The following is a 19,936-nucleotide window of genomic DNA, read 5'->3' on the forward strand; positions in this document are numbered from 1 at the left end:
CGCCTAAAACTCAAGCTTTATAAACATTGTAGCACCCCGCCAAACACACAATTCACACATTTCAATATATACAATGTATAAAGTGCAATACAAGGGAGGAGGGATATAAAATCATAGTAAGGGTTAAAGTGCAGTCAGAGTGCAGGTAGGATAGTGCAGGACTGCATAGGATTATAGTGTATACAAACAGTAGAAGCATGGAGTTACTATGGGAGTCTATTCAGAATTTGCTAAATCTGTTTTAAAAGATTAAACATATACAACAGTTATATTTCAGAGATGTGTGCACAACCATATAATCCTTCCACCCCCACAATGCCATAGACTATACAAAAGATGGAAGATGTGTCAGAAATCTGGTAATCATAAAAAGCTGAAGGTTTTCTACTGTGGCACAGATAGGCATAAAACAGGCTTGCTGTCTTGACAATGTGTAGGAAGTTGATTCAAGGTCACTTACGCCCTTCTCTTTCTCAATTAGGTTATGTTTTCAAAAGAGTACAGCTTGAGACCAGCATAAATTTGTTTTAACTATAGTGAAATGTTGGTTGGGAGCTACTTCCACACAGGATTATCTTCATTTCAGTCAGATGGGTTATATATTTGCAGTTTAATTTCAGTGGCAAAAGCATCATATACAATTACTATAGGTGGCCTTTGTTGCCCACGGTCCTGGCACCTAGAGTTTTGCATTTCCACAGTTGGGCAATGGAGACTTGACCTTGTTATATGCAGTTTTTAATGGGTTAAAATTCACCTATCCGCAGTTCCTAGGTGGCTGGAGATGATCTCTGCGGTCATTTCAGACCACCATTTTGCTGAACAGAGCCATCTTGTGGCTCTTTCCTTTAACCCCCCCCCCCCGATTTTTCACAGAAAAATGGTGGAATTGAGGCGTTGGGGGGCACTGCTAGACAGCTGGAGACCTGCAGGACATGGCATGGTTATTTCTCATTAATAATGTATTTCATACATGATTTCTCCAATTGCTGCCTTTTTATTGCTTTTTTGCCGTTCAGGAACTTAAACAACCCCCACTGCCATTGATATAAGGTCTCGTTATCTGCGGTTTTGTTATCCGTGCAAATTGGCAGGAACAGAGTATCTGCAGAGAACAAGAGCCACCTGTATACACCATGAAAGGCAACCAATAAAAGCATGTTTAGTTGTTTAATCAGCTGCTTTTTAACCCTTGTTAAACCAATTAATTTAATTTAAATAGATTTTAAAAGTATCAAAAATTCAATATAGGAGGAGTTGTTTGTTTTTAAATACTGAACTAAAGTGTAGAGGAACTCAGAACTGAATAAAAGCCATCAATGATTGTTGGAAGGAAATAGTATATTAAATATCTTCTGCTTGATTCCCTACTACACACCAATAAAAACAGCCTCAAAAAGCAAGCATGGCCTTAACTCACAGCCCAGCCAATTAAAATTGGCCTCCACCAATTAAAAAACTAGAGGTTTAGTTAATTTATCTGCTACTGAAACCAATTAAATCTGACAGCCCTACTGTAAAAAAAAAAAAAAAATCAAAAGAAATAACACCAGAAAAAAATAATCAAAAGAGAAAGGAAAACAGAATTCCATGTACTCCTAGCTTTTCATTTTTGCTATTGTTCTCTCATGGTTTCAGGGAGCCAAACATAACTTTTTCAAATCCTTTTTGCATTTTACACTATTTATTGTCCCCACTGTTTTCCATTTCATAGCAACCAGTGTTAACATTCTGATAGAAGACCTTGAAATGGAGGATTGTGTTCAAACCTACAACATAATGCAATTATTTCATTTCATTTATATGCAACATCAAACCAAGATTTAAACATAATTTTGTATCCAGCCACATTATTTTATCAAATGAAATTTATACACTTCAGAAGTACTAGGGCAGATGCTTGGAGGATTGCTAAATTACCTACAAATGTTCTTTTATTGAAATATTCTACAATTCACTGGACTGAAGTGGAAACTTAGATAAATGAATACTGACAAATATGCTCAAGCCTCCTTTCCACCTCTATATCTTTGCTTCAACTAATACCATTATAAATGTCAGGGGTGGTGAATTCTAATGATTATTATGCTGTCAACCCTGATAAAATGAATCACTTTTGATGCCTTCCAACTTTATGGAACTCATTGAAATATATACAGAAATGCAATTACTTGAATGTTACTAGGGATGTGCACAAAACCAGCTTGGCCTGTTTGGTTCGAACTGGGGGGTTTGGTTTTGGTTTTGCTCAAACCCCCTTCAGTTCAGTTCAAATTTGAACCCAGTCTGAACCAGTTTTGAAAGGTTCGCCACAGCCTATAATGGAGATTTGAATTGGCCCATTATAGCCTATGTAGAGCACCTAGGGGCACAAAACTGGGGTGGGTGATAGGCAGCTATGGGTGCCTACCACCCACCAAACCCCAAGGCAATCGGACACTTCTCTGATTATTGGTGAATTTTTGAAGATATTTTTATTTGCCATGGGGAATAATGGGGATTTTTGGCAGACCCACCCCACCCCTTTGGGGGGTGCCAGGGCACCCCAAAGTTGGTCTGGGGCATGGCAGGGCCAGCCTCAACTCCCCCAAGCCACCCTCAAGTCGATAGGATTTATTGTTATTTATTTATGAATTTTTAAAGAATTAATTTCAGGCTCCATAGGAAACCATTGCTGAGACTTTTTCATTCAGAAGAACACACTGTACTATGACTTTAAATAATTAGGTCAGTAGGTGAAAGGTCTAGCAATGGTTTCCTATGCAGCTCAAAATTAATTCTTTAAAAATTCATAAATAAATAACAATAATTCCTATCAACTTGGGGGTACCTGGGGGCAGCTGAAGCCAGCCCTGCCATGCCCCCAGACCCACTTTGGAGTGCCCTGGCACCCACCAAAGGGGTGGGGTGGGGCTGCCACTAATCCCCATTATTCCCTATGGGAAATAAAAAAATACTTCAAAATTCACAAATAATCAGAGAAATGTCCAATTGCATTGGGGTTTGGTGGGTGGTAGGCACCCCTGGGTGCCTACCATCCACCCCATGTTTGTGCCCCTAGCATGCCACCCACCCACACAGTGACACAACTAAGAAGCCAGCCAAATGGGAACCAAAAAACAACCACAGAAAGAACTGCAAAACCAAGGGGACCAAACCAAACACCACAACAGCACAGACTAGCTAAACAACTACAGCCACAAACCAACAAGACCTAACTAGATGGCACAAGGCAGTAAAACCAACCTGGCACACAAACTGCAAAAACAACACCCTGCCACTGAAGGAGAACTTAAAGTAACATGCACCTGGTTCTCCAGCTCTCCTCTTCGTGCGTGCAATGCATGCCTTTTGCCTGTGGGGAAAGAAACACCTCAGACTGTGTCTGGTCCACCACATCTTTGCTCTAGGCCACACAGGGCCCCAGGCACATGTGGTGGCACCAGCGCAGCGGCGTGCGTGTTTGTATTTGGTGTGTGCTAGCTAGAAGAGGGGGAAAAGAGGGGGCAGGGGGAGCGGGGCTCAGAAAAACTTAAAGGGAGAGGATGGTCCAGCTCAAAGCAGGTCGGAAGCCACACACACACTACGTGCTTTGGTGGGAGACCACTTTCTCATCATGGTACCGGACCAGTGCATGCGTGTCTGGTGTGTGTGTGTGCATGCGTGTCAGCAGAACCAAACAAGAGGGAAGATAGGGTGGCTCAGAAAAAATTAAAGGGATAGGAGAGTCCAGCTCAGAGGTGGGTCAGTGGAGGCCACACACGATGTGGTGTGGTAGGAGACGACATACTCATCATGGTCGGTACATGCATGTCTGGTGTGTGTGTGCATGTCAGGAGAACCAAACTGGAAAGGGAAGGGGGGGCCACATTAGTATACAAATATGTTAAATAGATAAATAGAGTACACAATATATATGAATCCAGCTATACAGGAGCTATACAGTAATATTTACAACTATCTATACTGATCAGACCAAAGACACTAAAGGTAAGAAAAAAACTACTGACAGCATCCATTCTCTCTCTCTCTCTCTCTCTCACACACACACACACACACACACACACACACACACACACACACACACCAGAAAAAGCCTCCATGCATGCACACACTCACACACACACATGCACATACAACTTTCTAACTAGACAAGCATACATAAAACACACACTGAAATATTTACAGACAGAGTTTTGGGCACAGTCCCAGTGCCTTGCCCTCCCCGCTAGCAGCAAAACCCATTTAAAAATCGAGATGTTTATATAAATAATCAAGCTTTTCAAAGATTCATCATTTGAACAATCAATCAGCTTGTTTATAAATTCATCTTTTCAACAATCAAATCAAGCTGTTTTGAGATTACCTTTCAAAAATCAAGTTTTTTTGAATTCATCTTTTTGAAAATCTTTTATAAATTATATTTTTAAAAATCAAGCTTCTTTATAATGCATCTTTTGACCAATCAAGCTGTTCTGAGATTATCATTTTAAAAATCAAGCTTTTTTGGATTCAGCTTGTTAAAAATCAAGCTTTTATAAATTATATTTTTTTAAAATCAAGTTTTTTGGGAATTTGCATATTTACAACACATGTAGACTGCCACCAGTGCCTAGTAATAGTTTTTCTGTGTATGGCCATGGACCCCCCCAATGCTGTGGTCAGGTGGAACCAGGGGCTTGTGTTCAGCATTGGGTTACGCCAGTGGACAGGGTGTATCAGTTGCCAAGTCACAGCACTAGTGATGGGCATGCTGCAACTTGGTTGGCATGGCTGTCACTCATGTCAGCAGAAGGTGGAAGGGGGAGGGGAGGGATGAGCAGAGGCTACTGCCAGGCAGGTGACCAACACCATGGCTCAATCTTGGGCCAATCACTTGCCCAGCTCAACCTCCAGCTCGGGGTAGCCCAGCAGGGGGAGGATTACCTTGAGGAAAACCAACTGCTTGACCACACCAGAGTCCAACTGGGACTGAGCAGGTGTTACCACATCACCAGCACATGAAAACATCTGCTCGCTCTGGATGCTGGTTGGCGGGCAGGAGAGGAGGTGCACAGCAACCACTGCCAGGTCCACCCAGACTTGGCAGCGGCTTGCCCGGAACTGTGCATGATCCATCTCTGGGTCTTCCTCCACAGGCTCCTCCAAGTACTGGGCAATGCATTGCTCAGCACTGGTGAGCCTGGTAGGTCGAGCCTCCCGCACACCAGGCAAGGTGCCAAGGCACATCTGCTGAAACCACTGGGATGATTTAGCAGGAGGAAGTACCTGCCGCGTTGGCACAGCTGCCTGGGATGCCACGTCGCTGGACTGGGAAGAGGAAGAGGAAGGGGTAGCTGCTGCCACTGGGCTGCCAACACTGCTGCTGGGTGCGGGTTGCTTGCAAGGAGGTGCACCCACACCATCCTCCTGGTCTCTTGCGGTCCTAGTGACCTCCTCCTCTCTAACTCTCCAGACCAAGAGGTCCTCCAACCGGACAAGTCATTGGCATGCACGATATTGCCCTTGATGGTTGGGTCACAGAGACAAGCAAGGACACACTCCTCCCTGTCACCCAGCACACCAACAAGCCACTTGGCCACCCCAGGCTTCAGCATTCTAGCCAGAGCACCACCCTCTGGCGTAGTCAGCGAAGTCTGGAGTTCACCCATCAGCTTTGGCCGAGAGCTGTGGGCAGGGCCTGGCTCAGACTCAGAGGAGTGGTGTCAGCACACAAGCTCTTAATGGCAAACAGGAAGAGCTCGAGTGTCAACACCATCTTGGACATGAGCTTGCACTCAGCATTAGAGGTCGCACACGCCCAAGGACTCATTCCTCACCAGGTTGCCAAGGGCTCTTTCCTGCTTCAGCAAGTGCTGAAACAAGAGTTCCACCACATCACAGGCCAGAGCCAAGCAGCAACTGAAAGAATTTTCCAGGCCAGAGGCTTGGGTTTAAATAGGTTTGAAACTCCCTCCTTTGAGAGCCCCCACCTTTGCATCCCCTCCCGGCCAACAGGGTGCCAGCTCTCGAACACTGGTACAGTGCACAGCCTACCAGAGAGCCAAACTCATCTCTGGCCAATCACAGAATCATTAGCCAAACTCATCTCTGGCCAATCACAGAATCATTAGCTCAGCCAATGCAAATTCAGCGATTGAGCAAAATGTCACAAGATGAAGGACAGTCGATGAGCTGAATTAAGCAAAACAAAGTGTCACAAAATGGAGGACAGATCTGAAATTGACTCTAGGAGCTTTGAAGTGGTTTGAACTGGTTTGAACTGGTTTGGTTCAAACCAGGACCTGCTCGGTTTGAACTCGGACAGGCAAGGCAAAACCAAAGCCCGGTTTGATCCATTTCGAACCATCAGACTGAACCAGTTCAAACTCGAACCGGTTCGCACATCCCTAAATGTTACAGGCATATATTGGATAAATCCGGCAACAGCCCTGTTCACAAAACAACAGATCTGCACAAACCTTACCTTGCCTAATCCATGTTATAATACCTTGCAATCTGGAAAGAGGAGATGAACTCAAGGCAGAATGTGAATAATCAATTTTAACTGCAATAAAGGGTTATTCAAAAGTTGGCTTGAGTTTCAACTATCTTTACAGGGTCCTCAAGTTTGTCCCGAGACTTCAACCCTTTTCAGAAATTCCCTCCACCATGCTTGCCAGCCTCACCCCTGACATCAGTGTGAGCCATTGCCCCTAATCCCAGCTCTGACTGAAAGGGGCACACCTACAGGCATGCAGGTGCAATGGCTTCGCCACATGATTGTGCGGAGAACTCTGTGTGATCACCCTTTTCATTCCTGCCACCAAATAAATTGAGGCTACAAGCAATGGGGAATGCCCATGGTACAGGAAAGGTCAGCAGATATGATAACACTATCAGTGAATACACAGAGGGAACATGAACACACAGAGGAAACTTCTGAAAAGGCCTTTTGGCTGAAACTATTTTAATTATTATATGTATGTGAGGGAAAGCATTTCTCCAGATCTTGCTCTGTGTCTAGCTAGTTTCAGGTCCCATGCCAGTCCTCACTTTGCTGACTCGGCACTGCACTACTCATATGCTACATCTCACATCTTCCAGCCTTTAAAGACTGGAAGGACAGCATCGCTGTGTCTCCTTGCAGTGAGGCTAGAGAAAGGATACTACCACTTCAAATATATGAAAATATTTATTTATTGCTGATGAAAAGATACTGTCTTCCACAGTTTAGGGCTGAAAGTTGAAGATATGTCTATCAGAACTGGATGCTTTAAAGCAACCTGTAATTGTTCAGATTTTTTAAAGTCAAAAAGTTTATTTGCTGATCATTTATTTGGAAATAAAATAATTAAATATCTCTTTTATTCAGGCACATTTGTACTATGTATTATTGTCAGCACTGGCTTTAGGTCTGAAAAAGAAAATTCAGAAAATTTTATGACCAGATGATAAGACAAATAAGACAAATATAATATAAGACAAATATAATATAAGGTCATAAGACAAATATAATATAAGAAGAGGCCTTGTAGTATGAGGCCTCACTTCATCAGGAAATGGCATGACCCCACTAAGTGCCTGCCTCCAGGTGATATTTGGCCAGATGAGGGATAACAGGCTGAAGCTGAATCCATACAAGATGGAAGTATTGTCTGTAGGGGGTCAGGATCTGAGAGATGGTTTAGATCTGCCTGTTCTGGATAGGGTTACACTCCTCCTAAAAGATCAGGTTCGTAGTCTGGGAGTGCTCCTGGATCCCAAACTCTCTCTGGTTTCTCAGTTTGAGGCAGTGGTCAGGAGTGCTTTGTATGAACTTCGGCTGATGTGCCAGATACGTACGTCCATTTCTGGAGACAAATGACCTTAAAACAGTGGTACATATGCTGGTAACCTTTAGGCTTGACTATTGTAATGCACTCTACATGGGGCTGACTTTGTACACAGTCCGGAAACTACAACTGGTACAGAACACGGCAGCCAGATTGCTCTCTGGGTTTACCTGAAGGGACCATATAACACCGATTCTAAAAGAACTGCACTGGCTGACAATATGTTTCGGAACGAAATACAAAGTGCTGGTTATTACCTATATAGCCCTTAACGGCATAGGTCTAGGGTACTTAAGAGAGCACCTTCAGTGTCATGAACCCTGTTGCCTATTAAGATCATGTGGAGAGGTCCAGCTACAGTTGCTGCCAACTCTCTTGGGTTTTTTAAACATTTATATCCCACTCTTCCTCCAAGGAGCCCAGAGCGGCGTACTACATACTTGAGTTGCTCCTCACAACAACCCTGTGAAGTAGGTTAGGCTGAGAGAGAAGTGACTGGCCCAGAGTCACCCAGCTAAGTTCATGGCTGAATGGGGATTTGAACTCGGGTCTCCCTGGTCCTAGTCCAGCACTCTAACCACTACACCATGCTGGCTCTCTGGTTGGTGGCAACTCGGGACCAGGCCTTCTCTGTGGCTGCTCCAGGGCTTTGGAACGCGCTCCCTGCTGAAATAAGAGCACCTCCTTCTCTGTTTGTTTTTAAGAGGACCCTGAAGACATACCTATTTTCCCAAGCCTTCAACTGAGATCAAATTTTAAACTTTAATGTGTTTTTTTAAAATCTATAATGATTTTTATCTTTTAATGAATTTTAAACATTTTATATTTTAATTCTGTACACCGCCTAGAGAGTTCTATACCAGGCGGTATATACACTAAATAAATAAATTAATTAATATTTCCTTTCCTAACAAATCCAATCAATTAAATATCTTCTTATAGACCTGTGCTGAAAGAAAGCATTGGTTCTGAAGAAACTTAAACATAGAGATGTACTTGTTTGATTCAAAACATCCAAGATGAATCCAGCTTCAAAAATATGGATCCACTGACCAATTACCTATGTGCTCATCACTCTGAGAAGCTACCAAACATCCCTCTTGTCTGGCACTATCTTAGCTAATGAGTTGAGGATAATGTAAGCTAAGAGTAGTTACAGTTCCTGGATTTAATTTTCTTGGAGCTATAGTAATTATTCCCCCATTTTCTATTTTACAGAGGTAAACTGAATTCTAATATGGATTTCTGATCAAATGGGGTAGAATTCATCTTTTGTTTAATTATCTGAGACCTGGTTTCCACCATAATGATCTTAAGCTATAGTTATATAATACCAATATGTATGTCAATTAGTCAAAATATTGAAACTTTTCTTATTTTATTTCGATACTTTCAGAACAAGATCGGAAGTGCCAGGGAAGAGATATTGTTAGCCTAGAGTTCACAGTTCCAATAAGCTTCAGAGTTTTATTCCTTAGTTAGGTTCCCTCATAGCCATATTGAATTACTGCGATTTACTACAGGAATTAAGTAGAGTAAATTCTCACACACACACACACACACACACAACCTTCCAGTACTCCAAGTGCTTCACCAAGTGCACATTTAGCGATGTAGTTGGCATGACATCGAGGCACACCTCAGCAACTGCAGGTTTTATATGCCTTGGCCTGAGGAGGCAAGGGAGCAGGAACAAGCTCCAGTAGGACCAGCTGGTCACAAAACACTCCCTAGTCCTTGGATAAACACTCCCACAATTAGTTTAGATCATCCAGTTCTGATAGGCATATTTTTAATTTCCAGCCCCAAACATTGTAATGCAGTGCCTTTCATCAACATTATAGAAATGTATTTTCATATATTTGGCACTTGGAAAAGAATGTTTGGTCAAGCTCACACCACAGTTAAGAGAATCTACTATCATTTATTTATTTATTTATTGAATTTATATACTGCCTAGTATAAAAATCTCATAAATAATACTTATTTTATCTTTTATTTATTTAACATATTTTTATATTGCCCAAAACTTATGTCTCTGGGCGGTTTACAACAAAGTAAAAACAGAAAAAGTAAAACATTAGTTAAAACAAAAAACCAAAAAGTTTAAACATTACAACAATTTAAAAATATCAAAATAACCTTTTAAATCAGTATTAAAACAATATTTAATTAAAGGCCAGGGTGAATAGATGCCTCTGTGAGAAATTTTTAAAAGCTGACAGAGATGGGGAGGCTCTTATTTCAGTAGGGAGCGCATTCCAAAGCCTCAGGGCAGCAACTGAGAAGGCCCGTCCCCGAGTCGCCACCAGACCAGCTGGTGGCAACTGCAGTTGGACCTCTCCTGATTATCTCAATTGGTGGTGGGGTTCATGACGAAGAAGACGTTCTCTTAAATACCCAGAGCGCAAGCCGTTTAGGGCTTTATAGGTTATAACCAACACTTTGTATTTTGCCTGGAAATATATCGGCAGCCAGTGTAGCTCCTTCAATACGGGAGTGATATGGTCTCTCTGAGATGACCCAGACACCAACCTGGCTGCCACATTCTGGACCAACTGTAGTTCCCAGACTACATACAAGGGCAGCCCCACATAGAGTGCATTTCAGTAAACCAGTCTGGAGGTTACCAGCATATGTACCACTGTTCTGAGGTCATTCATCTCAAAAAACTGACGCAGCTGCCGTATCAGCCAAAGCTGATAGAAGGCACTTCTGGCCACTGCCTCAACCTGGGACACCAGGGAGAGGCTTGGATCCAGAAGCACCACTAGACTGCATACCTGTTCCTTCCTGGAAAGTGTGACCCCATTCAGAACAGGAAGATCAAAACTGTCTCCCGAGTTTTGACCTCGCACAATGAGTATCTCCGTCTCATCTGGATTCAGTCTGTTATTCCTAATCCAGCCCATCACTGACTCCATGCAGGCATTTAGGGAGGTTATGCCCTCTCCCAATGATGCTGACATGGAGAAATAGATTTGGGTGTCATTAGCATACTGATAGCACCCAGCACCAAATCTCCTGATGATCTCTCCCAACAGTTTCATGTAGATGTTAGACAATATGGAGCCCTGAGGCATACCATACAAAAGTTCAGATTCTGAAGAACAGCAGTCTCCAAGGGACACCATCTGGAACCTGCCTGAGAGGTAGGGGCGGAACTACCGCAAAGCAGTGCCTCCAAATCCGAACCCCTTCAGACATTCCAGAAGGATACTATGGTCGATAGTATCAAAAGCCTCCAAGAGATCCAAAAGGACCAACAGAGTCACACTTCCTCTTTCAATTTCCAATTGGAGATAATCCATCAGGCTGACCAAGGCAGTCTCCACCCCATAGCCTACCCAAAAGCCAGTCTGAAATGGGTCAAGATAATCAGTTTCCTCCAAGACAGTCTGGAGATGGGAAGCCACCATCCTTTCAATTACCTTGCCCAGCCACGGAACATTGAAGACAATATAAAACCACATAAAACATTACAATTCATAAACAGATAAAATAGATAAAAACACAGAAAAGGCCCAGTCCTGAGTTGCCACCAAATGAGTTGGTGGCAAATGCAGCCGGATTTCTCCAAATGATCTTAATAGGTGTCAGGGTTCGTGACAGAGAAGGCACTCTCTGAAATACCTTGGACCTAAACCATTAATATCAAGTCTGTAAGGCCAACACAAAGATGATGCTAGAACTTATAGAACTTGGAATACTTACAGTGGCTCCCTTACTAAGGCCTTTAATAATGACCTAAATAACCTCCCTTTGGATCCTTGATATGAACATGCTAACAGTATGACCTTTAACCCACAAATGCCAAGAGGACAATTAAATGAAATTATATCAGACTGTGAGATGCATAGAGAACAGTATAAACCAATAAATAAGGATAGAGTTTCAAGGAATTCTCCAAACAGTGCAGATCTGACATTTTCAAACCCTGACAATTATAATAGATGAATGGCATGAATCCTGCCCAGATGAGAATAATAAAATAGACTCTATGACAGGATTGACAGAGAAAGGAGAAGAAGAATCATTTAAGGGGGAGTTAACACAAAGTTATGAAGATCAGGAGCCTGAAATTACATTGGAGAAAACTGATCCTTCATCAGGCTCTCCCCTTTTAATATTTAAGTGGCCACTGAAAAGGCTAAATGGCTCTTGGAGAACTAGAACTGAAGTCCTGAGAGACATAGTGCTCAAAGTCAGGGAAACATGGGATGATAAAGGAAACCTGAAATGTTCCTGTTTTCCCCCAATATAGGCCACAGACGTGCTTTTTGGAGTCCATTAATCAGTTTGAAGGTAAAATCATATATTTTAAATGGAGAACTCTCCAGAATATCCAGAGATTCAATTCAACCTATAATTTCTATTCTAATAAACAGACAAAAGAAATAAATATATAAAGACATGTTGCTAAGAGGAATTTCTGCGAATCAGGAAATTTGAAGGAGGATTTCACTCCATTTGTTCCATATCCTAATAATATTTTAATTAAAGAAAGAAGAAAAGATGCTGGTCTCGGACATGGGGGAAGGTCTCCTACAACCTCCTTGGTTAAAGATCGGATATATTTGCAGTCAGCTCAGATGAATCTAGAATTTAAGGGACAGGTAGGAAATTTTCAGAGAAATAGAGATCAATCATGGGGTAGAGGAAATGAACAGAGCAGAGGCTTAACCAATCTTATCATGGGCATCGGCATCAGCCCTAGTTTCCCCCCTGACTAGATAGTTCTAGAGATTCTTATTCCCTTAATATTCTGTCATGGAAAATGCAGGATGGTCTAATAAAACCCTGGATTCAAGACTTTGGAAAATTCTTGCAATCCTTTGATATTATTTGTCTTCAAGAAACATGGTTGGGGGATGGCACAGATGTGTATCTCCAGGGTCCCCCCCCCATTTAATTCCCCTGCAGCTAAACCCTGTTGGAAAGCAAGGGCCAGTGGAGGTTGGTCATATTCTTTTCAGTAAATCTAAACTAGAATGCCAGGGTGATTAGCATATCCAGAAACAATTTTATCCTAGCATTGCTGATTGAGAGTAAACAGAACTGAGATTCTGGTCCCTTAGTCTCTTTAAATTTGTATATTCCTCCAAACAATTCACCACTGTATTCCGAGAGCCTTTGGAAGGATTTAACTGATGCATTGGAACATTGCATCAAACATTTTTTAGAAGCAAGCGTTGTAGTCTGTGGTGACTTCAATGCTTGTAGTGGCTCTAATGAAAATTCTTTATCTATGGAGAATAGTGATATTTTCCTGCTCACTAGGACCTCACAGGATAAGGTGTTCAATGCACAGGGCCAACAATTAATAGAGTCCATGTCTGGCTTCCAGTTAGTCTGCCTGCATGGTAGTGATTTTGACATTTCTGGTGGTCATGTCTCAACAGCAAATTGAGAAGTGTCACAGACTATATATTCTTTTCTAGGAATATATTATCTCAAATAGTATGCTATAATAGCCTAGATAGATCAGATAGTGACCATTTACCCTTAACTCTGTCCCTCTCTCTATCATGTCCTCTGTTGCGGACTTCTCCAATGGATATCACAGAGGGTAACATTGTTAGTGGTCAGTGACTGAAGTGGTCTACAACTGTATCTCAATCCATCAAGAGCAGTTATATAGCCCTTTGATGGACCTGCATTCACAAGCAGTTGAGGGACATGCTTAACCTAGAGATATATTTTCATCTGTTGGGGATACTCTTACACCTTATTTAGTGAAGTCTGCTTCAAGACCACATTCAGTCCCTCCTAATTGGATGTTATGAGAAGGACTGTAAACATATTAAGAAAATGCTAGCACAACTTACTAGAAAGGCTAGGCTTTCTAAATCTGAAACAGAATTGGCTTCCCAACCAACTGCATATAAGAACCTTCTTAGAAAGAAAACCATCTTCATAAACGAACAATGTAAGGAGTTGGGACTTGCAATCATAGAAAAGAGAGAAGCAAAATTCTGGGAAATAATATCTACAGGGCTAAAGGGAAGGGAATTTTGTTCTGAAAGCTCAAATACCTGCCAGCACCTGGCACTGATATTTTTCTAATATTTTTGGAAATAACCCCCTTAGCATTACAAACAATTTTGATATTCATGCAATCAGGCTCTTGCATCATGTCCACCATGGTCTCTTTTGACAGTACAGGAAGTACATAGATTAATTTCTTGTTTAATGATACATAAAGCACCAGGAAAAGATATGTTGTCCCCTGAAGTTTTTAAGATCAATTCTGATTGGTGGGCACCCTGTTGGCTACACTATTTACTTACATTAATGAGAGTAGTATAATTCCAGAGGGTTGAAAAGTGAGAAAATTGGGAACTGGAAAAACTGAGCACAATTTTCCCAATATATAATAAGGGGGATTGGTCAAATCCTTCTAAATATCACCCTATCAGTTTATTGGATATTTACTCCAAACATTTTGCTCCAGAAGTTAGTAGGGTGGAAAGAAGAAAATTACATTCTTCGTCAAGAACAGGCTGGGTTTAGAAAAGCACAATAGACCAGATTTTTGTGTTACATCATCTGCTACAGAAGAATATAAATAGCCCTCCCAAAAATTTGCATGCAGCTTTTATAGATGTATCTCCAGCCTTTTATTTTATTTTACATTTTATATCCCGCTCTTCCTCCAAGGAGCCCAGAGCAGTGTACTACATACTTAAGTTTCTCCTCACAACAACCCTGTGAAGTAGGTTAGGCTGAGAGAGAAGTGACTGGCCCAAAGTCACCCAGCTAGTTTCATGACTAAATGGGGATATGAACTCGGGTCTCCCCGGTCCTAGTCCAGCACTCTAACTACTACACCACGCTGGCTCGAATACAGAGAGCTCGAAGAGTTAAACAAGGCTGTTGGTTAGCCCCATTCTGATTTCTCTTCTATATACACAATCTGGTTACCGAATTCGCCTTTTTGGAATGTTTCCCTCTGTCTGTACAGGGCAGAAAGATTGCTGTTTTAATGTATACTGACAATATGGTGTTATTATATCTGATTAAGGTTTGGTTGATGAAAATGTTAAATAAATTTGATGAATACTGTCAAAATGAATTCCTTAAAGTCAACTATTCTAAAACAAAGGTGATGGTATACAGTAAACACCCAGTCAGATATAAATGGAACATGGGCATCCATGAAACAGAACAAACACCCTCTTTCAAATATCTGAGTATCTATTTAGATGAGACAGGCACATGGAAAATACAGTTACAAAATATAAAACTGACAACTCTAAAATTGACCAGAGCTATTTTGAAGTTCTACTATTCCAGGGGAGGCAGATTAGTGACTCCAGCCCTAAAAGTCTTTGTTGGGAAAGTTACTGCCCAAATTCTATATACGGGTTTGAAATCTGGAGGCAAAACCAAATGTTTTGAAAGAGCTGGAGATTTGTCAAAGTAAGTTCCTGAGGAGTGTTTTGTCATTATCCCCTGGGACCCCAGCTGCCTTCCTTAGAACTGAAACAGCGCTTCCTTCAGTAGAAGCTACAGGCATAAAATCAGTTTTAACATACTATAAGAGACTTTTGGAAATGCCTGAATGTCATCTTCCCAAACTCTGATTTAATGAGCAAAGGGAGAAATTGGTTGGGGAAATTTTTGTCTGATTTGTTACATTCCAAAGGTTTGTCACATGAGTGTTTTAGCAATAGCAATAGCAATAGCAATAGCAATAGCAATAGCACTTACATTTATATACCGCTCTATAGCCGGAGCTCTCTAAGCGGTTTACAATGATTTAGCATATTGCCCCCAACATTCTGGGTATTCATTTTACCGACCTCGGAAGGATGGAAGGCTGAGTCAACCTTGAGCCCCTGGTCAGGATCGAACTTGTAACCTTCTGGTTACAGGGAGGCAGTTTTACCACTGCACCACCAGGGGCTCTCTTTTAATATTCTTGGATACAGAAACAAATTAAAAGAATGGATTTATGGGCTGGATACCCATCAGGATATGGAAATAATCAAGACTTCACAATTTTCTTATTAGTATTTTTAATTTAAGGTTAATCATGACTGTGCTCATTATCTACAGGGTCTTTTTCTTAAGCCATTAAGAATTGCATTTACAGAACTTCAATTTCAAATGATGCCCTCTGCTTTTCTAGATGGAAGACTGAGACAAATTCCTAAAGAACTGCGATTTTGTCTTTGTGGCACTTATGAAGTTGAGGACTAGGGATGTGTGAATCAATTTGGGTACAAAACTATTTGTACCCGAATCTGGCTGATTCAGGTGATTTGTAGACAGAACAAATCAGCCCTGTGCTCAATTGCCCAGATTTGGTGACAAAACAAATCACCTCAGATCTGAAAAATTCAGATTCAGACCTCAATTTGGTGGCCAAAAAGGGTTTGGTGGTAGTGCCCTATGAGTGGAAGCTACCACCCAAATTGAAAGAAGGTTTGCACACCTTTAAGCTTTTTCCCCATAGGGAAAAATGGGGAATTTCAGGAGGCCCATAACTCCACTTGGGGGGCACCAGGGTGGCCCAAATCAGGTTGTGGTGTGGTGCACATAGGGTGCCAACCACCCCCAAAATGATGAAACCTTCAGGAAAACATTAAAAATAATGCTTTTCACCAATTTATTGGAAATATGGGTGGTAGCAGGCATCCATTGGGACACTACCACCTGACCCACTCTTCTACCCCAAATCTGCCACAAAGATATGTCAACTTCCAGAAACTTTTTAAGAACAACCCTTTGCCCAATTTCTTTGAAATCTGGGTGGTAGTTTCCTTGCACCCATTGGGCACTACCACCCACCACAACCCGCTCTGGGCCACCCTGTTGCCCTCCACCATCCATATTGCATTTCTGGAAAATATTGCAGTATACTGTAAAGGAGATCTTTTAATTTGAAAATATTTTAGCTTATTTATCCTTTGTTTTGGAGTATGTATGTGTTTTTAAATTGCTTTGTAAAGGCTTATCATCATATACAATAAACTGGATCTAAACCAATCAAGTTTAAAAAGTAAAGAAGTTAATTTACCAATTGTTGTTTTGGGAAGTATGGTCCCCACTACAGAGAGCCTGCATGCTAATTCATCTAGATATTCATTCATTAACGTCTAGTCAGTGTCGAGACCACAGAGCCCTATGGTTGTCTTTGGTAGAATACAGGAGGGGTTTACCATTGCCTCCTCCTGCGCAGTCTGAGATGATGCCTTTCAGAATCTTTTTATATCACTGCTGCCCGATATAGGTGTTTCCCATAGTCTGGGAAACATACCAGCGGGGATTCGAACTGGCAACCTCTGGCTTGCTAGTCAAATCATTTCCCTGCTGCACCATCAGGGTATGGTCTGATTATATGGTCCCAGGGCATAATCTGAGGGCACATGATGTAGTCCCCTTGTTGAAGCAAAGCAGGCCAGTGCTTCGATGAGAGACCATGAACTGCACATACACTTTCTTGAGTTCAACCATGGAAGACAGGTGGGAAATAAATGTACTAATAAATGTATTAAACAGCTAGCTTCTTCAATAAACATGCAAAGCTAGTGGCTGATATCCTAAGCATGTTCCCAAAATGCTTAGGATATTGCATCCCCACTGCAAAGAGCCACTTGAACTCCACAGCACCTGTTGGCAAGAGGGAGTGATTTTTACCACACTCTCCTTCCCCCAAAAGCACCCTGCACACCAGAAAAATATGTCCCTGAAGATCACACAGCCCTCATGGACACATTTTCACATGGCATGACACTTCTGGGGGAAGGAGAAATTAGCAAAAACTCCACCACCACCCTAGTGATAGATCCTGAGAAGTTCAGCAAGCTCTCTACAGTGGGGACACTTCTTCCCAGTGTGTGGGAGCACACTTAGGATGTCAGTCATTATTTCCACAGCTTAGCCCTGGAAAGAAAATACACATTTGGTCTAAATACAATGGGAATGCTCCCAAATTGGCCCTACAGCTGTAAAAATATATTTTTATTCTCAACACCTGATTGCAACTGCAGAATTTGAACTTAAAGAAGAGCATAGAAGATACAAGGTTTGGATATCAACTCTGCAAAAAAAAAAAGAAAGAAAGGCCTAAAATATTTGCATGCTTCTTATTGGTCCTACCTGTGGGTCAGAAAGTCGAGACAGGTCAGGGTACAAGTAGAATTTTATCCCTTCTGATGCCCCAGGTAGTGTTACTCCTCGAATCAGCAGAATCAAGAGCATGACGTAAGGAAATGTAGCAGTTACATAAACAACCTATGAACAAAAACACAAGAAAAACATGAATAAAATTATTTTAGCAATAACATTTTAAAGGTTTGGTTAATATTCCAAAATATAAAACAATATACTCTATTTCACCTCAAGTCTGAAAATTCAATGGAAACCTTGTGGGCTAAACTGACCCACTCTGTTGAAATCACTCGAGTCTAGAGTAGGGGTGTGCATGAACCACTCAATGTTGAACAGGTTTGGCGGCTCAATCAAACCAAACCAAGCCCGGTTCGAGTGGACCAGTTCGACATTGAAGGATGGTGGCGGGGGAGTGGTGAGAAAGGTAGTCTAAGGTTGTTACGGGCCCGGTGCTGCCATTCGCTGCCACCCCAGTGCCACCCAATTGCCGCTGGATAGCTTTTTAAGCAGGCCACCCGCATAGTGGCAGCATGGTTCTGGCCTCCACAGATGTGCAGAGGACATTTGCATGGTCTTCGCGCATGCACAGAGGCTGGAACTGCATCACCACCATGCGGGCAGCCTGCTTAAAGTACTATCTGGTGGCGATTGGGTTCCATAGGGAGGCATAGCGAGTGGTGGTGAGCTTAAAGAGTGATGCAGTGGCAATTGGGCTGCATTGGGGTTTTTTGAGCAGCAACAGCAGGGCTGTTAAGAACCTTGGACTTCCCCTTTACTTGTAAGAATCATCACCAGATTCCCCTTTACAAGTATTGCCACTCAAACCGCCAAACTGGTTCAACTGAATGGACCAGACCAGCCGGTTTGACCAAATCAGTTAGGTGGAATGTGGTTTGGTTTGAATTTGATTCAAATTCAAACCAAACTGCAATTCTGGGTTTGTGCACACCCCTACTCTAAAGCACAGCTGTAAAACTTCAATCCTCCTGCTACTGTTGGGCTATAATTCCAATAATCCCTAGTTACGGTGGCCAATAGTCAAGGATGATGGTAGCTGTAGTATGACACCTGCAGAAGGGCCAAAGTGGTGCAGCTCTCTAAAGCAGGGCTGGACAATTCTGGTTCAACCTGGACAACTTTGATATAAATCCAGTTCTAGCTGGAAAAATACTGGGTTGACCTTATCAAAACAGTACCTCTCAGCCTCTGAGCTTTATCTGTAAATGAAGATAATACTGACTTCAAGGGGGGGTATCATGTAGTAATTACACACATGAATTGGTTTGTGTGTAAAATATTATATGGATAACTCATTGATGGTAACACTGAGTAGAGATAAATAGTGTCAGCTGATCCTGTTGTCTCAGTTTAATAAAATGGTTTTTGTTGGGGAACAAACATAATATTCTGTCAGAAGTTGTAGTGATCAGCCTCCCCTCCCTCTAAAGAGTTGTACTTATCCTCTCAGCAATATGCTGAGCTCCTGGATTGTAATCCAGAAGGGGTTGCTGTACTGTGAGTATATCCCTAAAACTCACATGGAGGGGTGCAAACCCCAGAGGCAACTTATAGTGCCTAAGAGACATTGCTTGCCCAACTTAGAGGTGGCACATGCTCACCCAAATGGACATGTGGACATGGGAAAAACCAAGAACAGAGTAAGGAAAAACTTTTACTGGACTGGATTTGGCCAGGACATGCCTGCGTATGCTGTCGTGAGGTTTGGCAGTGGGTGAGGAAGAACTGGGACAAAGGGCAGATACCTGTACAATCCTTTTCTGGCCTAGGCACACCATATTGCAGAGTGGCAATAAATATCCTGGGGCATATCCAACCCAAGACCCCTCGGGGAACAAACTGACTCAACATAATGACTCTAGTGGACTGTGCCACTAAGTGGCCAGAGGCGATTGCCCTGAGTCAGAAAAATACAAAGGCTGTAAGTCATGCCTCCTTGGACATTTTTGCCAGGATTGGTTGGCCGGGGGGAGTCCTGACTGATG

The 19,936-nt window shown here is 42.1% G+C and overlaps 1 protein-coding gene across 2 annotated transcripts in view; it reads right to left on the reverse strand.

Annotated features, from left to right (window-relative positions):
* Positions 1-19,936, reverse strand: part of SLC6A11 (solute carrier family 6 member 11) — a 283,028-nt gene that overhangs the window by 118,060 nt on the left and 145,032 nt on the right. For both annotated transcript variants that reach the window (XM_053294644.1, XM_053294643.1), the window contains one exon: positions 17,922-18,056. In XM_053294644.1, the coding sequence (XP_053150619.1) occupies positions 17,922-18,056 (135 nt within the window). The remainder of the gene's footprint in view (positions 1-17,921; positions 18,057-19,936) is intronic.

The sequence above is a fragment of the Hemicordylus capensis genome, chromosome 2 (genome assembly GCF_027244095.1).
Source record: "Hemicordylus capensis ecotype Gifberg chromosome 2, rHemCap1.1.pri, whole genome shotgun sequence".
NCBI lineage: Eukaryota > Metazoa > Chordata > Lepidosauria > Squamata > Cordylidae > Hemicordylus > Hemicordylus capensis.